Below are 17,273 nucleotides of genomic sequence, written 5' to 3' on the forward strand. Positions count from 1 at the left end.
GCAGGCACTGTGGAGGTGCTGGAGCAGGCTCTGAACCCTTCCTGTCCCTTCCTTGCTTCCCAAGGTGCTGAGCCCCTCTTCCACGACCTGGACAGCGACGATACCTCACTGAGCAACCTGGGGGACTGCTTCCTGGGCACAGCAGATGCAGGGCCTCTCCAGGCACGAGTGGGAAACCCCATCGACCACCTGTACTCCATGCAGAACTCCTACTTCACCTCCTGAGCCCAGCGTGGTCCCCCCAGGAGGGGCCGCAGAGCTCCCGGGGTCGGGAGGGAGGGAGGGAGGGAGGGGAGCAGCTCTGCTGGGATGCTGTCAAATAATGTTGTAGCTTGGGATTCCCAAGGAGAGAGTTAAGTTATGGGTTGCATAGTTTCATGTTTCTCTTAGGAGCCTAGGATTAGGGACAGGAGTGGTTTTTGCAGCTGGCTGGTGGATTTTCAAATTTCAGACGGGGGACACGAATTTCTCGTTTCGGCAGGGGGTGGGGGATTCTCCTGTAGGAGCATCCCAGCGCTGTATCCCACCTTTAGAAAGAGCAAACTGCTGATCTTCGTGGGGAAAGCCTGCAGCATCAGCTGGGCTTTGAAATCTGACAAGCTGACAACGCTCTGTGGAAACAGGAGAGGAACTCTCTGTCACTGCAGGGTTTGGGTTTTTTCCCCTCTGTTCCCTCAACCAGTTTGAGTGCCCGCTGCTTAAACGTAGGGACTTTTTAAGCTAGATGTTCCCATGTGAATATAGAGAGCTAGAAACCCCTAGCATTGTCCCTGAGGATGGGGCTGTGTGTGTGGATGTGTGTGTGTGTGGGCACGCGCGTGTGTGCGTGCAGAGCCGTGTGGCTGGGAGTGCAGCACTGCACGGCCACACCTGCCAGATTGTATCAACAAAAAAAGTTTATTTCTAAGTCTATCAGAAATTTACTGTACAGCAAAAGTAACTTTATTTTCAGTGTGAACCATATTTAAGGAAATACTCAATGCACTTAAGTTATAAGAGGAAATAATTTTACTTTTTATAAACGTTATGTTTTAGGTTGCAAAAGCCCAGTGGCAGGGAAGGAGCATCAGTTCATTTCAGGCATCAGGTTTGGGGTTTGGGGTTGGTTATTTTCGCTGTTCTCAGGTTGCCCCACTGGTTTCGAGGGGCAGTTGAAACACAGAGCAGAGCTGGCTCCAGAACCTGCTTTTGGCCAGCAGATTGATGGGACAGCGTGGTGGCCATGTCCTGTCCCCACTGCTGGACCTGTCCAGGGGCTCTGTGTGGCGTGGGCGTGCTGGAGCTGGTGGATCCCAGCCCACTGGAGCTCAGCCATGCTTCTCCACATCACCTTTTCCTTCCCCAGCAGGTGCCAGCCTGCCCCCAGCAGCGACCCCATCCCATATCCTCCAGCCTGGGTGCTAGGCTGGGCTGAGCTGGTGTCCTGGCCCTGGGAAACGCTGCAGCCCAAGCCCCCCCCCCTCAGGGGAAGCAGAAAGGAGGGACAGCCCTGCCTTTCATCCCTGGGGGACCCGGGGGGGAGTTCTGCTTGGGGTGGAGCTTGCAGGTGGCCCTCAGCTCATCCCCACTCTGGTTTTCATGCGTTGTGTCCTTTTGTGCTGCTGTTCACAAACGATGTAAGCGTCAACCCCGTAGAGAGAGACGTGCAAGTGACTGTGAGGCTCAAAACAAAACACTGGCTGGTCACTGCCATCCTGTCTGACACTGAATGTAGCAGGGCCTGAGATGGCTGACCCGGCGGGAGGTGCTGACAGCACTGTCAGAAATCACGCACCCAGATGAAATTAAAAAAAGACAAAAAAAAGTTCTCTGTTAAAAAAAAAAAAAGAAAAAAAAAGAGAAAAGCCTGGTATTTTTTTTCTGGTGTTTTCTTGTGTGGTTGTGTCCTCTTGATTGGGAGAGGGAAGGGTTTGAGGCGACTCCAAAGGAAGCAAGGTCTTGGGTAGGTTGAGAAGGTTTTGCTTGATGGGTTTTTGATATCGAATATTCACAGAATCATAGACCCCATCATGGTGTGGGTTGGAAGGGACTTAAAAGACCATCCAGTTCCAGCCCCCTGCCATGGCCAGGGACACCTTCCACCATCCCAGGTGGCTCCAAGCCCCATCCAGCCTGGCCTTGGACACTTCCAGGGGTGGGGCATCCACAGCTTCTCTGGGCAACCTGTGCTAGGGCCTCATCATATTCTGTGGTCTGGAACTTAACTGGCTCTTGGAGTGTCCTGGAAGGTGAGACAGCTGTCTCTGGCTCCCACCCAAGGTGGCAGAGAGGAATTTTCTGGGGGTCTTCACCAAGCTCTCACCTGGCCTAGCACTTCATGAACCCCAGCCCTCCACGTTTGGACCATGAGCAACTCTATATTAGGACTGCCTTAAAGGTGTGGGTGGGTGTTTCCCAAAGGGAATTGCTCTTACAACAGCTCCCAGACACAGAGAGGTTCCACAAATATGCCAGCAAATGGGGATCCACATTGTTGTTCAAAACAAGGTGTGCTCCTTCCTGCCCATCATCAGTCCCTGCTCTGCAGCTCCTGTGCTAGGAAACATTTTCTAATTCCAACCTGCAAAAAAAAAAAAAAAATCTAAAGTGGCATGACTGTAAGAAGAAAACTTGTCATTTTTATTTCCCAAGGTGTGAAATAAAGAGCAGCCCAAGAACAGCCTGGATGCCTGGGTTGGTTTGGGGTTTTGCTCTGTCTCAAGACAGCAGCAGGGAAAGGGGTTGGACTTGTGGTGGACAGGTTGGGGAAATTACAGCTGGGGGTTTCTCTAACACCAGGCTTGGTGGTCTTGGAGAAATACTTTGCTGGTGAAAAGAGGGCAGATCTGGATTATAGGGGGTGTGGAGGAGCTGCTGTGGCCCGTGAAACCAGCATGATTTGTAGGATCAGCTCTAGGCAATGGCTGGGTTAACACCACCCAGGCTTGCAATGTAAAATAGGTTTCCCTTAATGGTTATTGAAACTGCCTCAAAAATTCCTCTCACTTGGATACTTCTTAAAACATCATGTTTAAATTTGTGGGGTTTTGTTATTAATGTTTTAAAGATAAAAGGTTTGTCTTCCCCACCTACAGCTATTTCCTGTTTGAAAAATGCTCAGGTGCATCAGCCTGGTTTTTCATCAGCCCAACAGCCAATTTACACTTGCTAAATGCTTCCCCCAAATAAAACCCCCCATGTCATACAGACTGGTTGCCTACTTTAAAAATCTTGCAAAAAATGTAGTGACACCCTATAATAACAGTCTCTTGATGCAAATGTTGGTATATGTATAAAATGGTTACACAGAGCATATAATTTTGGGAAAGGATCAGAATTATGGATGAGGGCAGATTTTTGTCGAGCAAAATCAGGAGAATTCATGGTTTTAAACCTGTTCTTCTGCCAGTTGGCCCAGTGCTTGACACAGGCCAAACATGAGCCCAGTTTGCAATCTTGCCATGGAGTAGCAGATGTGGGTCCTCCTGTCATCTGGATTTCATATCCTCCTGCTCCTTATTTCAGGGTGTGGATGGATCCTGCCAAAGCAAAACTGGCTGGCCCTTATCTCCTGCAGGTGGTGGAGTCACTGCACGGCAGGTGACAGCTGGGTGGGTTGTCAGGTGTCCCTTGCTTTGTCCCCTTTTTGTGGGGCTGCTTTGCCATGCTGTGCTCCGTGTCTGAGCCCACTCTCAGCTGGGGAGTGGCTCCCTAGGACAGGTGACACCCCCTTTGTCAAAGGCAGGAAGAAAAGAGCAAGGTCTGACGTGCACACAGGTTCTACCTTGCTCTCCAAGGCAAGGGCAATGCCAGGAATGGGCTGGGAGCTGACCTTTGTGTCTCTGGTGCCTCCAAACAAAGCTGCTTCTGTTCAGGCTCTGCTCCTGGCCAAGGAGAGATCAAGTCAGAGATTACTTGTCAGTTGAGGGCATTGATTAGATGATACTGATAGGCAGCCAGCTCTGAGTGATATTATGTTAATTAACTTGCTCTTTGTGAATGGGCAGCTCAGGAGCTCGTGGCAGATGCAGCCTGGAATGAAAATCAAAATGGCATTGGCCAGAGCTGGCTGGGTTTGCAGCTGGATATTTGAGCCTTGCTGGTGTTTTCAGGTATTTGTTGGAGACTTGTAGTGCACAGACAAAGGAATTGGAGCAAGCAACCTTCCTGGAAGGATGTGACCTTGCTGTCTAGGAAAACCAACTCTGCTGAAGGGCTGGAGCCTTGCCTTGCTCTGAGTGCCCTGGGCCAGCATGTGACTGCAGTCAGCAGAGCTGGGCTGGCTCCCTCCAGCTGGCTGTGGGTAGGAGGAGCCCCCAAACCCAGCAAAGGTGCAGTGGGGACACACACAGGGGGAAGCCCAGGTCAGGGCCAGCTCTGCAGCCTCTTGCTGCCCTGGAGTTTGGGGATGATTTCTGGTGTGGCGTGGGCATGGCCTAGGAGAGAAGAACCTGCAGGAGAATTTCTTGTGTGCCCACACCCCTGGGTCATCTCTGTGCATGCAGGAGGTGGAGAGGGCCCAAATCCCAAGGAATCCATAGACAGGGTCCTTTCCTGGAACTGGATGTGGGAGGTGACAAATTCTGTTGTTTTTTGCTTTTTTTTTGTTTGGGTTTTTTTTGTTTTTTTTTTTTTTTTTTGTTGGTTTGGTTTGGTTTGGTTTGGTTTGGTTTGGTTTGGTTTTGGTGGGGTTTTTTTATTATTTTGGTTGGGGGTTTGTTTTGTTTTGTTTTGTTTTGGTTTGTTTTGTTTTTTTGTAGGAAAATGCCAAAGCTTTGGTTGTTCCTGTCACCTTTCCAGTGTGAAATAATTTGCCAGATGTTTTGGTACTACACTGACACTCTTCTGGGCACTAAATGTCACCCATCATTAGAAAACGCTTGTCTTGTGACACATGATAGGGCTCAAACCACTGAGGACCAGAGCCTTGGCTTTATGGTAGGTCTGTGAGCAAGATCCCAGGTAACACCAGCTGTCCAAAGCTGTTACTTGCATTTGGTTTTCTTCCACTGCTGGTCATCTGCATGGAAAATTTATTTGAAAAAGGAACAAAAAAACCTCTTTATAAAACAACAAAGATTAGCGATGGAAAGGCAAGAAAAGGGTTAGAAGCTCCTCAGGTGTAAAAAGGTGAATAACAGCTGCTTATCTTGTTGGAGATCAGACCAAATTCTTGTCTCCATTCCTCTAAGTGGCAACTGTGTTGGCCATGAAAAGCTTATCTTGTTAGCTGTAGACCTCCTAGACACGGGTGTGGAGGCTGACATGTGCCTGCCTGATTGGCAGCTCTAAGTTCACAGGCTGGGGACGAGCGTATCCAACTGCAAACCATGTCAAAACACTCGGAGTGATCAAATAGCCACAGCACTTTGGGTGAGGAGCAGCAGATTCCCTCTGCCCCGGGCCCTGGGAGCTGCTGCTTCAGAGGGGGGATCAGATTTCCCCTGTGATGACCCCAGGAACAGGGGGCTCATTCAGAGGGATGCCTGCTGGGCTGGATCACGGTTGGGGCAGGGTGAATCTGTGGCAGGAGGTGATCCCTGAGGTAAGGGGGTGATGGGGAGCTGGTGGTGAACCCCAAAAGGCTCTGCCCTACAGCCCTGTCTGTCGCCACGTTTCTCTTCCCAGAGAAAAGCAAGGCACAATTCTTCCCAAGGATTTCTGAGATTCACATTCTCTGAACCTCAGAGAAAGGGAAAACACAATTCTTATCACTTGCTGCACCTGTGTTTGTGCAAAAGTAGAATGCAATATGGAGATTGTTTATGCAAAGCGAGGATGTTTTGTTTCCTTGGCCAAATTCTTGTCTCCATTCCTCCATTCCAATTTGGTCATGGAAAATAGAATAGAATAGAATGGAATGGAATGGAATGGAACAGAACGGAACAGAACAGAATAGAATAGAATAGAACAATTATTATATGTGTGTTTTGGTTCCTTGGCCTATCAGGGCCAGGTGTGTGTGTGTGTGTCAGGACTGTGGGGTGACAGTCACGAGATTCTGTGCAGTGTGAGCAGGGTTGAGTGCTTGGCAGATTCAGTTTTAGATGTATAGAATAATATAATATAATAAAGTAATTAATTAGCCTTCTGATATCCATGGAGTCAGATGCATCAATCTCTCCTCTTTGATTTACAATACCTGTTAATTTGGGCTTTGGGTGGGGTGAAGAGCCCCAACCAATTGCTCCTGACCAATCTTATTGAGGACTCTCAGAGCCCCCAGCCAAGAGCAGTGCTCTGGAGAGCTGAGCTTTGCTATCTCAGCTCAGGGCTCTGAAGCAGCTCTGGCTCTCTCACCTCTGCTCCTTGCAGTACAGATGCAATAGTATCTGCCTGGGAGAGGAGGGGCTGTGCAGGGAGGTATCCACTGAGCCTTAGGCTTTTTCTGCACATTCCCAAGAGCATCTGTGAGGAAACAAGTCTGTGCTCAACACCAGCTCAAAATAACATGCAAGCACAGAGAGCCCCGGGGCTGTGCATGAGACAGGGAGGAGGAGGAGGAGAGGGGAAACAGTGAGCAACTCTGCTCAGAGAGGCTGGGACTGCCTGGAAAATGCAGCATGAGATCATGGAACTGGAGATGCAGCGGAGCACCTGTGCCTTGGGTGGCTGCTTGTGTTGTCCTGACAACCTCACACTGGTGTCCCAGGCTTGGAGGGTTTGGCTCTGCTGCCGAGTGCGTGGAGGTATTTGGGAAGTAACCAGAGAGCCCCTGAGGAGCCTGGGGAGAGGAGGCTGGTGAAACCCTTCCAAAAGGATTAGCTGGAGCCTGCCAGGAGCTATAACTGACTGTTGGCTGCTCTGTCTCCTCCTGGAGAGGGCGGAGGGGTGAGGAAGGAGCGGTGACATCCCAGCAGAAGGCCTGGGGGCTGGGGCACATGGAGCCTGATCCCACGGGGCCAAAACTGCTTTTTCAACAAAGCTGGGGTGTCAGAGCTGGAGACAGGATGGGAAGCTCAGGCAGGACATGGTGGTCACAGGACAGTGGCTGAGATAGAAAAGGGATGTTAGCTGGGAGCAGGGAGGTTGGAGAAGAGGGGGTGGTCACTTCCCTGTAAGACAAAAGGAGCAGTCCCACCATGGCTGACGAGGAGGCCTAAGCAGAGGCACCATGAACCACCTGAAAGCCTGTTTGGGTCCCCAGATTTAAGCTGTGAGACATGGGGCCAATTCTCAGCACCAGCTGGCTGAGCCATCTGCACACAGTGGCAGGGAAGGGGGGCAGCGTGGCTGGTGTTGGACCAGTGGCTTTCCTGTGTCAGACTGGGCTACCTGGGAGTGTGAGATGGGGAAAGGGCAATGAACCCAGAGAGAAACATCAGAGAGCCTTTGGCAAGGAGCTGGAGCCATGAAGAAGCCTGAGGGCAGGGGCCATCCTCAAAAACACTGCAGCGTGCTGGGCAGCAGTGGTGAGTGAGACCTGTGCCCCAGCAATGGTTGCACAAACCATTGCTCTGCCTCTTTCCTGGGCTTTCCAGTTCCCATCAATTAGAGCATAATCACTTCCTTCAGGAGGCTTTTAATTATGAGCAAGCTTATTCAAAATGATGAAATTGCCTCCTAATTGATTATTCCTGCAGTTTACCAGCTGTTTCCTTGACTTGCTTACTTTTTCCTTGCCTCGAAACAAAAATCTGCTCTTGGTATGACCAGCTCACCTCCAGCCAGGAGCTCGTGAGGAGCTCACAAATGTTTGTGGCAGTGCTGGAGGGATTGACAGAAGCACCTGGTGCAGAGCTGTGTCAGCCAGGGCCGGAGCTTCCCCCTGAAATACCAACAAGCAAAGGAGATGCTGCATTTTCAGTGCTCCCCGCGATGGCCTCAAAGCTGTGGCGTGCTGGGGGAGGAGGAGGAGGAGTCTTGTTTCATCCCAAAAGGCCGGGCCACCCGAGCTTAGGTGCTGCCTGACCGCCAGCCCCTCCCGATAGCATCGCGGCCAGCACAGAAGGTGCTTTGTGCCTGGGGGGATCTGGTTTCTTGGGAGCAGCTCTGCTCCAGGGGAAGACGATGACAACAACGGGCTGAGGGGAAGCAGGGCTTGGGGAAAAAAAAAAGAAAAAAAAAAGGCACAAACGTGTGTATTCCTCTGTGGTTGTTTGGAGGTGCTTCCTTAGTAAGAAGCACCTTAGAAGAGAATAGAATAGAATAGAATAGAATAGAATAGAATAGAATAGAATAGAATAGAATAGAATAGAATAGAATAGAAACTCCCACAAGAAGTTCCTGAGCATTCAGGGATTTATAGTGGATTACCTGGTCTGCATCTCGCTGCTGACATCTGTCATGACCTTACTCAAACTTTCACCCAAGTGCACATATTCCCTTTTTAGCTGCTATTTACAGGTCCCACTTTTCCAAGCCCCCAAGCAGAGCTTGGAAAAAAAAAAGAAAAAAAAAAGGCAAAAATTTGTGTATTCCTCTGTGGTTGTTTGGAGGTGCTTCATTAGTAAGAAGCACCTTAGAAAGAGAATAGAATAGAAGAAAATAGAAGAAAATAGAAGAAAATAGAAGAAAATAATAGAAGAAAATAGGAGAAAATAGGAACTCCCACAAGAAGTTCCTGAGCATTCAGGGATTTATAGCGGATTACCTGGTCTGCATCTTGCTGCTGACATCTGTCATGAGCTTACTCAAACTTTCACCCAAGTGCACATATTCTCTTTTTAGCTGCTATTTACAGGTCCCACCTTGCATTCCCAGCAAGGCAAGTGGTGTTTCTCTTTTCTTTCTCAGCAAATTCTACCACCTTGCTTTTCTGTTCAGGCAAGGCTTAAGCTACTGTAAGCTCCTTGCCAAAATAATTTGGGGGTTAAGTTTCTCTGGGTCTTGCATAAAGGGATGCTGAAGAGATTTATGAATCTGTCCTGCTCCATGGGGAGTTTTCAGTGGGAGCACATCCCTCGCTGGACTGCTGGAATTATGTTGGCAAGCCCTGCTAGGATGTCACACCTGCAGGTGAGGTGTGAGGAAAGGCTTGTGGCTGCCCACCAGAGGAATTCACAAAGCCATGGCAGACCAGGCTTCCCAGTAGCTGGGCTGCCACTGAGTCCTTCTGGCCAACAGGTTTCTCTGCTGGAGGAACCCCAGGAGTTTTGCTCAGCTGATTTGAGACCCACAAGTACACGTGGTGTGCTGGAGAGTGGAGATGTGTTACTGCTGCTGCTCGCCCTTCTCTGCTGGGTGTGTGTCTCAGACATCTTTTATGGAAAATCCTTTCCTTAGGATTTTTCCTCCTGAGAAGCTGAGAGGCCTCAGGTACAAAATGTAACCAATGGTTATCTGCTGCTGTGGAATGCAACAGGTGCATCTGGGATTGGTCTCATGGGGTTGTTTCTAATTAATGGCCAATCACAGCCCAGCTGGCTCAGACTCTCTGTCTGAGCCACAAACCTTTGTTATCATTCTTTGCTATTCTATTCTTAGCTGGCCTTCTGATGAAACCTTTTCTTCTATTCTTTAATATAGTTTTAATGTAATATATATCATAAAATAATAAATAAAACCTTCTGAAACATGGAGTCAGATCCTCATCTCTTCCCTCATCCTCGGACCCCTGTGAACATGGTCACAGGTATGCTGTTATTTATTGGACTTATTTTCCTCTGATCCAGGTGTCTGTGCCTTGGCAGGGTGCTAAAAGTCCTTTAGTTTTCTTTCTAGCTAAAAGCCTTGCTCTCTGTCCCTCTTTCAGCAGCAAGTTGTGGTGAATGTGAGGCTGAAAAAAAACCCTCTGCAGGCTCTCACTGAGAGTTTAACAGTGCAAAAGTCTTCCTGTGAGCAAGTCTCGAGTCACCCTAATAATAACTGCTCCTGCTGGAGTGTGGGATGCCTCAGAGAGGGAACAGGACTCTCAGCTACAAGGCAAAACTCTTAGGAGGTCCATGGGAAATAGAGCAGAGATGGTGATGAAACTTTGCCATCTGCTCCAGAGCCAACCTACTGCAGGGAACACTGAGAGCAGTGCCAGCACACACAAACCTGCCCCAGCAATGTCTGCAGCCCTGCTGGTGCAGGAACCCACTGGAGGTGGCATCTCAGCTGCTGGTCCCTAATGAAACCTACAGTGCACCTGGCACCTCAAATTCTGCTGGAGAGCCGTGGGAAGCTGCCCTTCAGTGCACTCCTGTTATTCTGAGCTGTGCTTTCAGCGTGGTTTGCACTGCTGGGTAACTGGTGTGACACCCCTGCAGCAGGCTGGCTGTCCTAGGAGACACCCCCTGAATAAAGGAATAAAGTAGGGATTTATTAAAGGAATAAAGTAGGGATTTATTCAAGGAATAAAGTAGGGATTTGTTAAAGGAGTAAAGCAGGGATTTATTAAAGGCCTTCACAGGATACACCTTGGGCAGAGCAAGAGCCCAGCCATAGCTACACCCAAGATGGATGACCAGTCACAAGTTTTCACACTTTTCTAAGTTTTGGTCCATTTCCAAATTGGGGTTCATTGTCCAATTCCAGCTCCAGGTGATGCAGTCCCATCCTCCCAGTTTGCTCTCCTCCATTCCCTGTTGTTTGCACTTTTTGGGCCTGGAGCTGCAGTGGTGCCCTTGGTTCTGGGGCTGGAAAAGGATTGTTCTGTGTGACTGAGCTGTGAGGAGAACTGCCAACACTTTATATGGAGTTCAGAGTTATGAACTAATGCAGTACAGAATCTGGAAAATATGAAAGCCCCAACTTAAGGCATCAGCTGCACCTGGTTGTCCTGTCTGTTCACATCTGTGGGCTGGAGGACACAAACCACAGCTGTATGGGCCAGCCCAGGCTGAGGGCTCTGTCACACCCGGGTGACACAAGCGTCCCCAAACCGCGGCCATGTGCAGGCAACCTTCCCTCATGGGCCCAGCGGATCCAGTTTCACTCTAATGGCTTTCCCAGGATTTGCAGATGGGAATTATTTGCATTCTTGACTCGGAGGTGAGTGCAGGTGCATCAGAGGGTGGCCCTGAGCACCCCTTTGTGTGCACAGAGCCGCTATTGTGCCCGTGCCCCAGCTGCCCATGGGACAGCACCTCACCTGCTCAGGGTGCTGCTCTCCGGGGTTTTCCAAACATGTCTCTCCTTTTTCTCCTCCAGAGAAGACATTTAAGGAGTCAAATCCTGAGCTGGTCTGTGGGGTTTTGGTCAGAGGTCCATGGAAACACCCTTTGCTTTGAACCACCCTCCTTGTGCTCGCTCTGCCTAAACTCCAGGACTATTTAACACGCTTCAGCTTCTTATAAAGTTTCTGTCAAGACGGATTAGCAGCAGGCTGACAGATTGCTATTACAGCCCCAGTGAACTTTTAATACCTGCCAGTAAGTTCTGTGAGTCCTTTAAATCCTCCTGTGGATGCTCAGGATGGGGAGCAAAGGCTGCTGCTCACACTGCCGGCATTCAGCCCTCTCCCAGCTGTCAGCATTAGGGAATGGCCTCGAGGGATTTCTGCCATGAGGTTCCCCAAGGCCTCAGGATGGCTTCCTGGATGCAAACTGCATCCCCTCTCCTTGTGGGGATGAGGAGATGCTCATGGTGGGGCTGGAGGTGCCCCAGCAGGCTCCAGGCAGAGGAAGGGCAGCAGCACATCTCAGCTCCTGCCTGTCCAGGGCAGGGTGTTGGGGGTGGGAGCAGAAGCCAGGGAGATTTGGGGGCCCCTCAGGGGCTGCAGCCTGGCAGCTGAGGATCAGAGCACCCCTGAGACAAGCTGCCAGCTGCCCTACAGGCAGGCTTGGCTCCATCTAGAAAAGTTATGGCCTGAGGCCCAGGCACCCTTATACAGGTCAGCAGGCTGATGGGTGTGCAGTTGACGTGATTTTCTCCTTCTCTCTATTGAATTTCTCATATTTTTATTTGAATGTTGATGCACCTTTTCCCACTGCTGTCACCAAAACTGAGATGGCCCCAGCGAGGAGGTGAGCCAAGGAACAGCTGCCAGATGTCCCTGTGGTGAAGTGGCTGCCGTGTGAAGGGGTGTGCTGATGTGGTGCAGCTCAAACAGCTTCTGTCCAGCATCTCTGGGCCTCTGCTGGGTACCAGCACACCCTCCACTCCTTTCCTCCCACAGCTTTCCCCCCCAGATACTAAATCCCCAGCTTCTGGAAGCGTGGTGTGTGCAGGAAGGGATTGGCTATACTGGATAGCTTCCAGTTGTGGGGCGAAAAAGCTTGAAATTGCCCTTGCCAAACTCTCTAAACTCAAACACCAGAAGTCACCCAGTACTTATTTTGGCTGTGTCTGGATGTGTTCTGCTCTTTAGGCTTCACTTACTGGGATGCACATTTTCCCAGTAGGCAGATTGCATCCAGAGCCTTATTAGCCCTTTGAAATGCCATCTTTCTCTAGTGCAGAGTTGGACAAGTTTGTGTAGCTTGGCAGAGAGACAGTTGTTCAACAAGAGGCTGCAGCTGAGCAAGATGTCTTGTCTTGGCATGGCCAGCACATGGTAGCTGCTATTCTGGCTGGAATTTTGGCCTCCCGCCTGCAGGACGTGCCTCAAGGCACCCAGCAAGGGCTCTGGAGCTGGATGCTGCCTGTCCTGATGCCACAGCTCTGCTGAGGTGCTGCTTGATGTGGCTCAAGCAGGGGGTGTTAGAAACTCTGGCCAAAACTGGACCCTGATAGGGGCTGCACGTGTGGGTGGCAGGAGCCAGGATGCAAAGGGACCTGCACCAAATGGAGGGTGGAAGGAGATATAAAGAGGAGCCTCTTGTCAGTGGAGGAGGATTTGGGGTGCTGCACAGCCAGGATAAGTTTAGATTTGCTGCTGGGAAGGAAAATGAGAGACCATGGCTTCCTGGTGACCATCCCAGCCGTGCCCTGCTTGAACTGGGTTAACTTGAGCAGCTGCTCTTTGAGAATCTTTGATTTTTTTTAATTTTTTTTTTTTAATTGTACAGCAATACGCGTTTTTGGAAAGCTGGGCTATTATCCCTCCAATAACAAAATCCAAACCAGAAGGGAGAAAGGGAGGGAGGGAGCAGGAGAAGGGGGCCTTTGAAGTGAGCTGCCCGAATGAAACGTGTGACATCAGAGAGATGGCAGATAGCTGGCAGAACAAGGCCGCCTTTGAGCCCACCTCGGGCCCAGCCAGCACGCACTTTACACCCCACCTCCCCAAGCTGGAGATGAAAGATGCCCCAGGCAGCCTGCCTGACCCCATTGCCTCTGCTATCTCCACTTGATTGCACAGTATTTTGCTCCAAACAATCCTGCACTGTCTGGGCGGCACAGGTGAATCCGCGGGGATGCCGCGCATAGCACGGCTGCTTCGGGCCGCGCTCACCTGCTCGCTCAGGGCTGCCTCTTTAGGACAGGCTTTGTTCCAAGGCTGGGCACGCAGGAGGGGTGCAGAGCAGAGGATGGGGCAGCCTGGGGATGGGGAAAGATGGAGTCAGGGAGCAGCTTTGGTGAGCCCAGGGTTGTTGCCGCGTTTCTCCTCGCAGAGAAAAGCAAGGCGATCTTCCCAAGAATGTTTCTGGGATTCACATCCTCTGAACCTCAGGGAGTGATCAAAACAATTCTTACCTCATTTGCTGTGTTTGTACAAAAGTAAAATGAAATATAAGAAATGTTTACGCAAAGTTTTTTGTTTCCTTGGCCTACCAAAACCAAGTGTTGCATGTGTGTGTGTCAGGACTGTTGGGGGACAGTCACGAGATGAGTGCAGTGGAGTGTTGGCAGATTCAGTTTAGATGTAATGTAATATAGTATAGAATAATACAGTATAATATAGGAATTAATTAACCTTCTAATAAAATAGAGTCCTCCTCATCATCCTCTCCTTCATCGAGGGCAAAAATATCAACTATACAGGATCTTGTGCTGGATGCTCTGAGGAAGGAGCCAGGCTGGATTTGAAAGTAATCTCCTTCTCCCTTTGTTACACTCTGCCAAAGAACTCTGGTTTCCCCCAAAATGGGCCATGAAAACAGGCTCCATGGGCTGCTTCAACACCCTCCCACTCACTTCATAGGCTGCTTTAACAGCACCACTCACTGTGCTGTGGAGTTCTCTGCCAGGAGAAAAATCAGGCCAGATCCCACCCTAGAGTCCCCAAGCCATGGATCAGGACACAACCAGGGTAGCCACAAGCAGGGCTAGAACAGTCTCCTGACTGGCTCATTTCTGAGTGTCTCCCAGCAGTGTAAAGTCCCCATGGAACCTCTCTCCCCCTCTTCTCTCATCCACATGGACTGGTTCTCCATGACTGCTCTTGTGGGATCTGTGTCCTTCCAGCTGGGTTAGGAAGGGAAGGACAGGTGGACATTCTGCTGGTGAGAGCTGCAAGAGCCATCACAGCAGGAACAAATCACAGAGCTGGCCAACATCAGCTCCTGGTTAGGGGAGATGGAAAAGGATTGGGCACTGGAGCTGGTCTTTAGAAGATCAACAGCCAGTGGAACTCAACCTTTACTTCTGCTCTGTGGATGGACAGGCCGAGGGAAGCCTTGAGTGTCCAAGGAGAACCATGGATGTGTCCACACAACCTTCTCAGGGGGCCCTCCCTCAGCAAATGCAGCCAGAGGCAATTCCTGGCTTCACAGGAGGGCAGACATCAGAGCCCTGAAGGGCATTTGAGCAGCTGAGCTCCCATAGGAAGATCTGAGCACCCTTTTGACCTTTACTGAACAGATCAGAGCCAAGTTTTCCCTTGCATTCAGAGACTTGTAAAGACTGAGTGCCCTAAAATCAATGTTACTAGTGAGAACATGGAAATTAATTGTGTCAATCTATCACTCATCTTGCCCTATTACATTCAGTGATTAGAACTTGGCCTCCAACACGTGAACAAAGTGTCTTCTGTGACAGGTACCTGCTGCATGGGGGATGGCAGTGAGTGGCTCAGAGTGGCCAAAAGCAGAGAACAAAGGAAAAGTTTGGGTCCAGCACTGTTTGTGTTGGTTTTGGGCTTTTTTTCCAGTGCAATGCAATGCTTTCCTTGCTTGGGTCTAGTTTGGTCAGCATTACATCTTGGGAACAAAGGGTTAAGTACAAAAAATAAGAAGTTTTCAGAAGCAAGAGAAGCAAAGTCTTCAGGACCTGTCTTGTCCCTCCTGATGGGCAATGAGGAGCTTGCAGAAATTTGTTTAGTAAGGACTTGTGAAATGGTAAAGTTGGAAAAAAATTAAAACAACAGGAAGCCATCAGCAGGGGGAAGTACATGGAGAAGGTTGGCATTCTGTTCTGGCCTGTCCTGGAGCAGTGCTAAGGAATGACACACCAGCTTGATTGGTCATCTCCAGCTGCACCCTGGGGCCAAGGGGGAGGCTTGCAGAACTGCTTGAAGGTATTACTCAGTGACCTTCCAAAAATCTGCTCAGGGACAGACTGCTGGGATTGCGAACCAGGGATTTCTGCATGTCCAGCTGCCACATCAGCCCAGCCCACACCTGCCCTCAGGGAGCAAGGGGTGCTGCTGGTGACCTGTCTGCCTCACCTCCATCCCAGACAGCCTGGGCGCTGCTGACACACTCAGGGGGCAGTGGTGGCTGTGAAACAGCTGAGGTGGTGATGCCTGGAGGGGGATGTGATTGAGATGACTGAAGAGAGCCCAGCTGGGCAGCCACAAACAGCTATGGAAGCACAGAGCCCGGATTTGGGCTGAAATGACTCCACTGGCCATGGCTTTAGGTTTAATTCATGTCCAGCTTAGCTTTAGACTAGCTACTGTGCAGAAATCCCAGCTTTGCTGTGCACACACCATGCCTGAACAGCTTTCCATCCCTCCCCAGGGCTATGCACTTCAGTCCAAGTAAAAACTGCTTCCCACCCGAGGCTCCTGCTGAACTCTTGGCATTCCCAAGTCTCTTGGGGCAAGCTGCTGTTGGCCTGGGGCTACCTGGAGGTGGCAGAGGGATGGCAGCCCCTCCACCCCTCACCTTCCCACTGCACACCCACTGAATGTTCAGCAGCACTGGGGGCTCCCCTGCCTGCTCCATGGCAATCAGAGGGTTGCACCTTGGGGCAGCAGGGCAGCTTGGAAACTTGCTGAAACCCCTCATACAGGGCTCCTTTTCAATGGGTTTCAACCAGTTTCTCAAACTAGTGCCTGGGGGAGAAGAAAAGCCTTGCTGCTCCACATCAGCATCCCCATGTGCTCCCTGTTGCCCAGCATCCACACACTAAAGCTGAATTTGGGGTGGGGAAGAACCAGTTATTCCAGGAGTAATTCCAGGCAGAATCAGGCCTGTGAGATCTGTGTTGGTTAGGCTAAACAGGCTGATCAGTTTGAAAAGCTCAGGAAAACACCAGGATGGGGATATTTAGGCCAGTCCCTGGGGTGGGGGGCACAGCCATGCTGTATCTCAGTTTTACACCCATCACTTTTCCAAGGGGCATCTTGTCAAACCGACCAGGACAAGATTCAAGGTGCACAAATCATGCAGGGTCTGGGTGTGCTACACACCTGTAGAGCTTTGTGACCCCACATCTGCATTTCCTTCTGTAAAATGGGGAGAGGAGCATTTTCCCCTGATTCCTCCTCCTTCAGGGTATGGTTGTCCATCAGAGGGCAGAAACATTGTCCATTGCCACCAATCCTTAAGAAGATTGCAGGGGTAATACCAAACTGCTCTGTGCTTCTCTGTGTCGCTGATACCTGTGTTCACCAAAAGCTTTTCCATGGACTGTGCCCAGGCATGGAGCTCAGCACATCTCCGTCCCAGCTGGTGGGGACAGAGGGCCCAGATCTCTTTCCACATCAAAAAGGAGTTAATTTGGGCATAGAAATTAGGAAGGCCACCTCAGTGGGAAAGAAGGGAAGAAATTACAGCTGGAATAGGCAGTAGGGGCCTCCTATGCCTCCTATCCTATGCCCTGGGTGGGCTCTGTGCTTGCCCAGCCTGCACTGAGTATCCTCCAATAGCCAAGGCTGTGATGCTCTGCTGGAGCTGCCATTTGGGAGCTTCCCCCAGCCTTTTTCTGTTCTCCCTGTAGCAAGAAAAAGGAGGCAAGGAACACAAACCAGAGAGAATCTGACACCTGAGAAGGAGGATGAAGTGCAGAGCTGGGGAGTGCAGCCCCATGATCAACCCCTGAGCTTGGAGGGCCCAGGGGGATATTTCCACCTCTTCCTAGGCACCCAGCTCTGGGCCTTGTTGGAATTCAGGCCATCCCTCTGGCTGCCCTGGACTGCCTGAACCCCTGCCAGGGGGCTCAGAGACCCTGGCACAGAGCCCAAGAGGCCTCTGACTTTGATTATGACCCATGGAAAAAATTACCAACCTTATATGAGGATCTGCAAGCCACGAAAGTATAATAATAGTTAGTTTGTCATGGGGTGAAAAATAGATTTTTGGGGTTTTGTAGAATGGGGG

The 17,273-nt window shown here is 50.4% G+C and overlaps 1 protein-coding gene across 1 annotated transcript in view; it reads left to right on the top strand.

The window, feature by feature from the left end:
* The window catches only part of LMX1A (LIM homeobox transcription factor 1 alpha), a 44,499-nt gene extending 44,274 nt beyond the window's left edge, over window positions 1–225 (top strand). The window contains exon 9 of the mRNA XM_036388024.1: window positions 65–225. Coding sequence (XP_036243917.1) covers window positions 65–225 — 161 coding nt within the window. The remainder of the gene's footprint in view (window positions 1–64) is intronic.
* The last annotated feature ends 17,048 nt before the right edge of the window (window positions 226–17,273 follow it).

This window comes from Molothrus ater, chromosome 9 (genome assembly GCF_012460135.2).
Source record: "Molothrus ater isolate BHLD 08-10-18 breed brown headed cowbird chromosome 9, BPBGC_Mater_1.1, whole genome shotgun sequence".
Classification (NCBI taxonomy): domain Eukaryota; kingdom Metazoa; phylum Chordata; class Aves; order Passeriformes; family Icteridae; genus Molothrus; species Molothrus ater.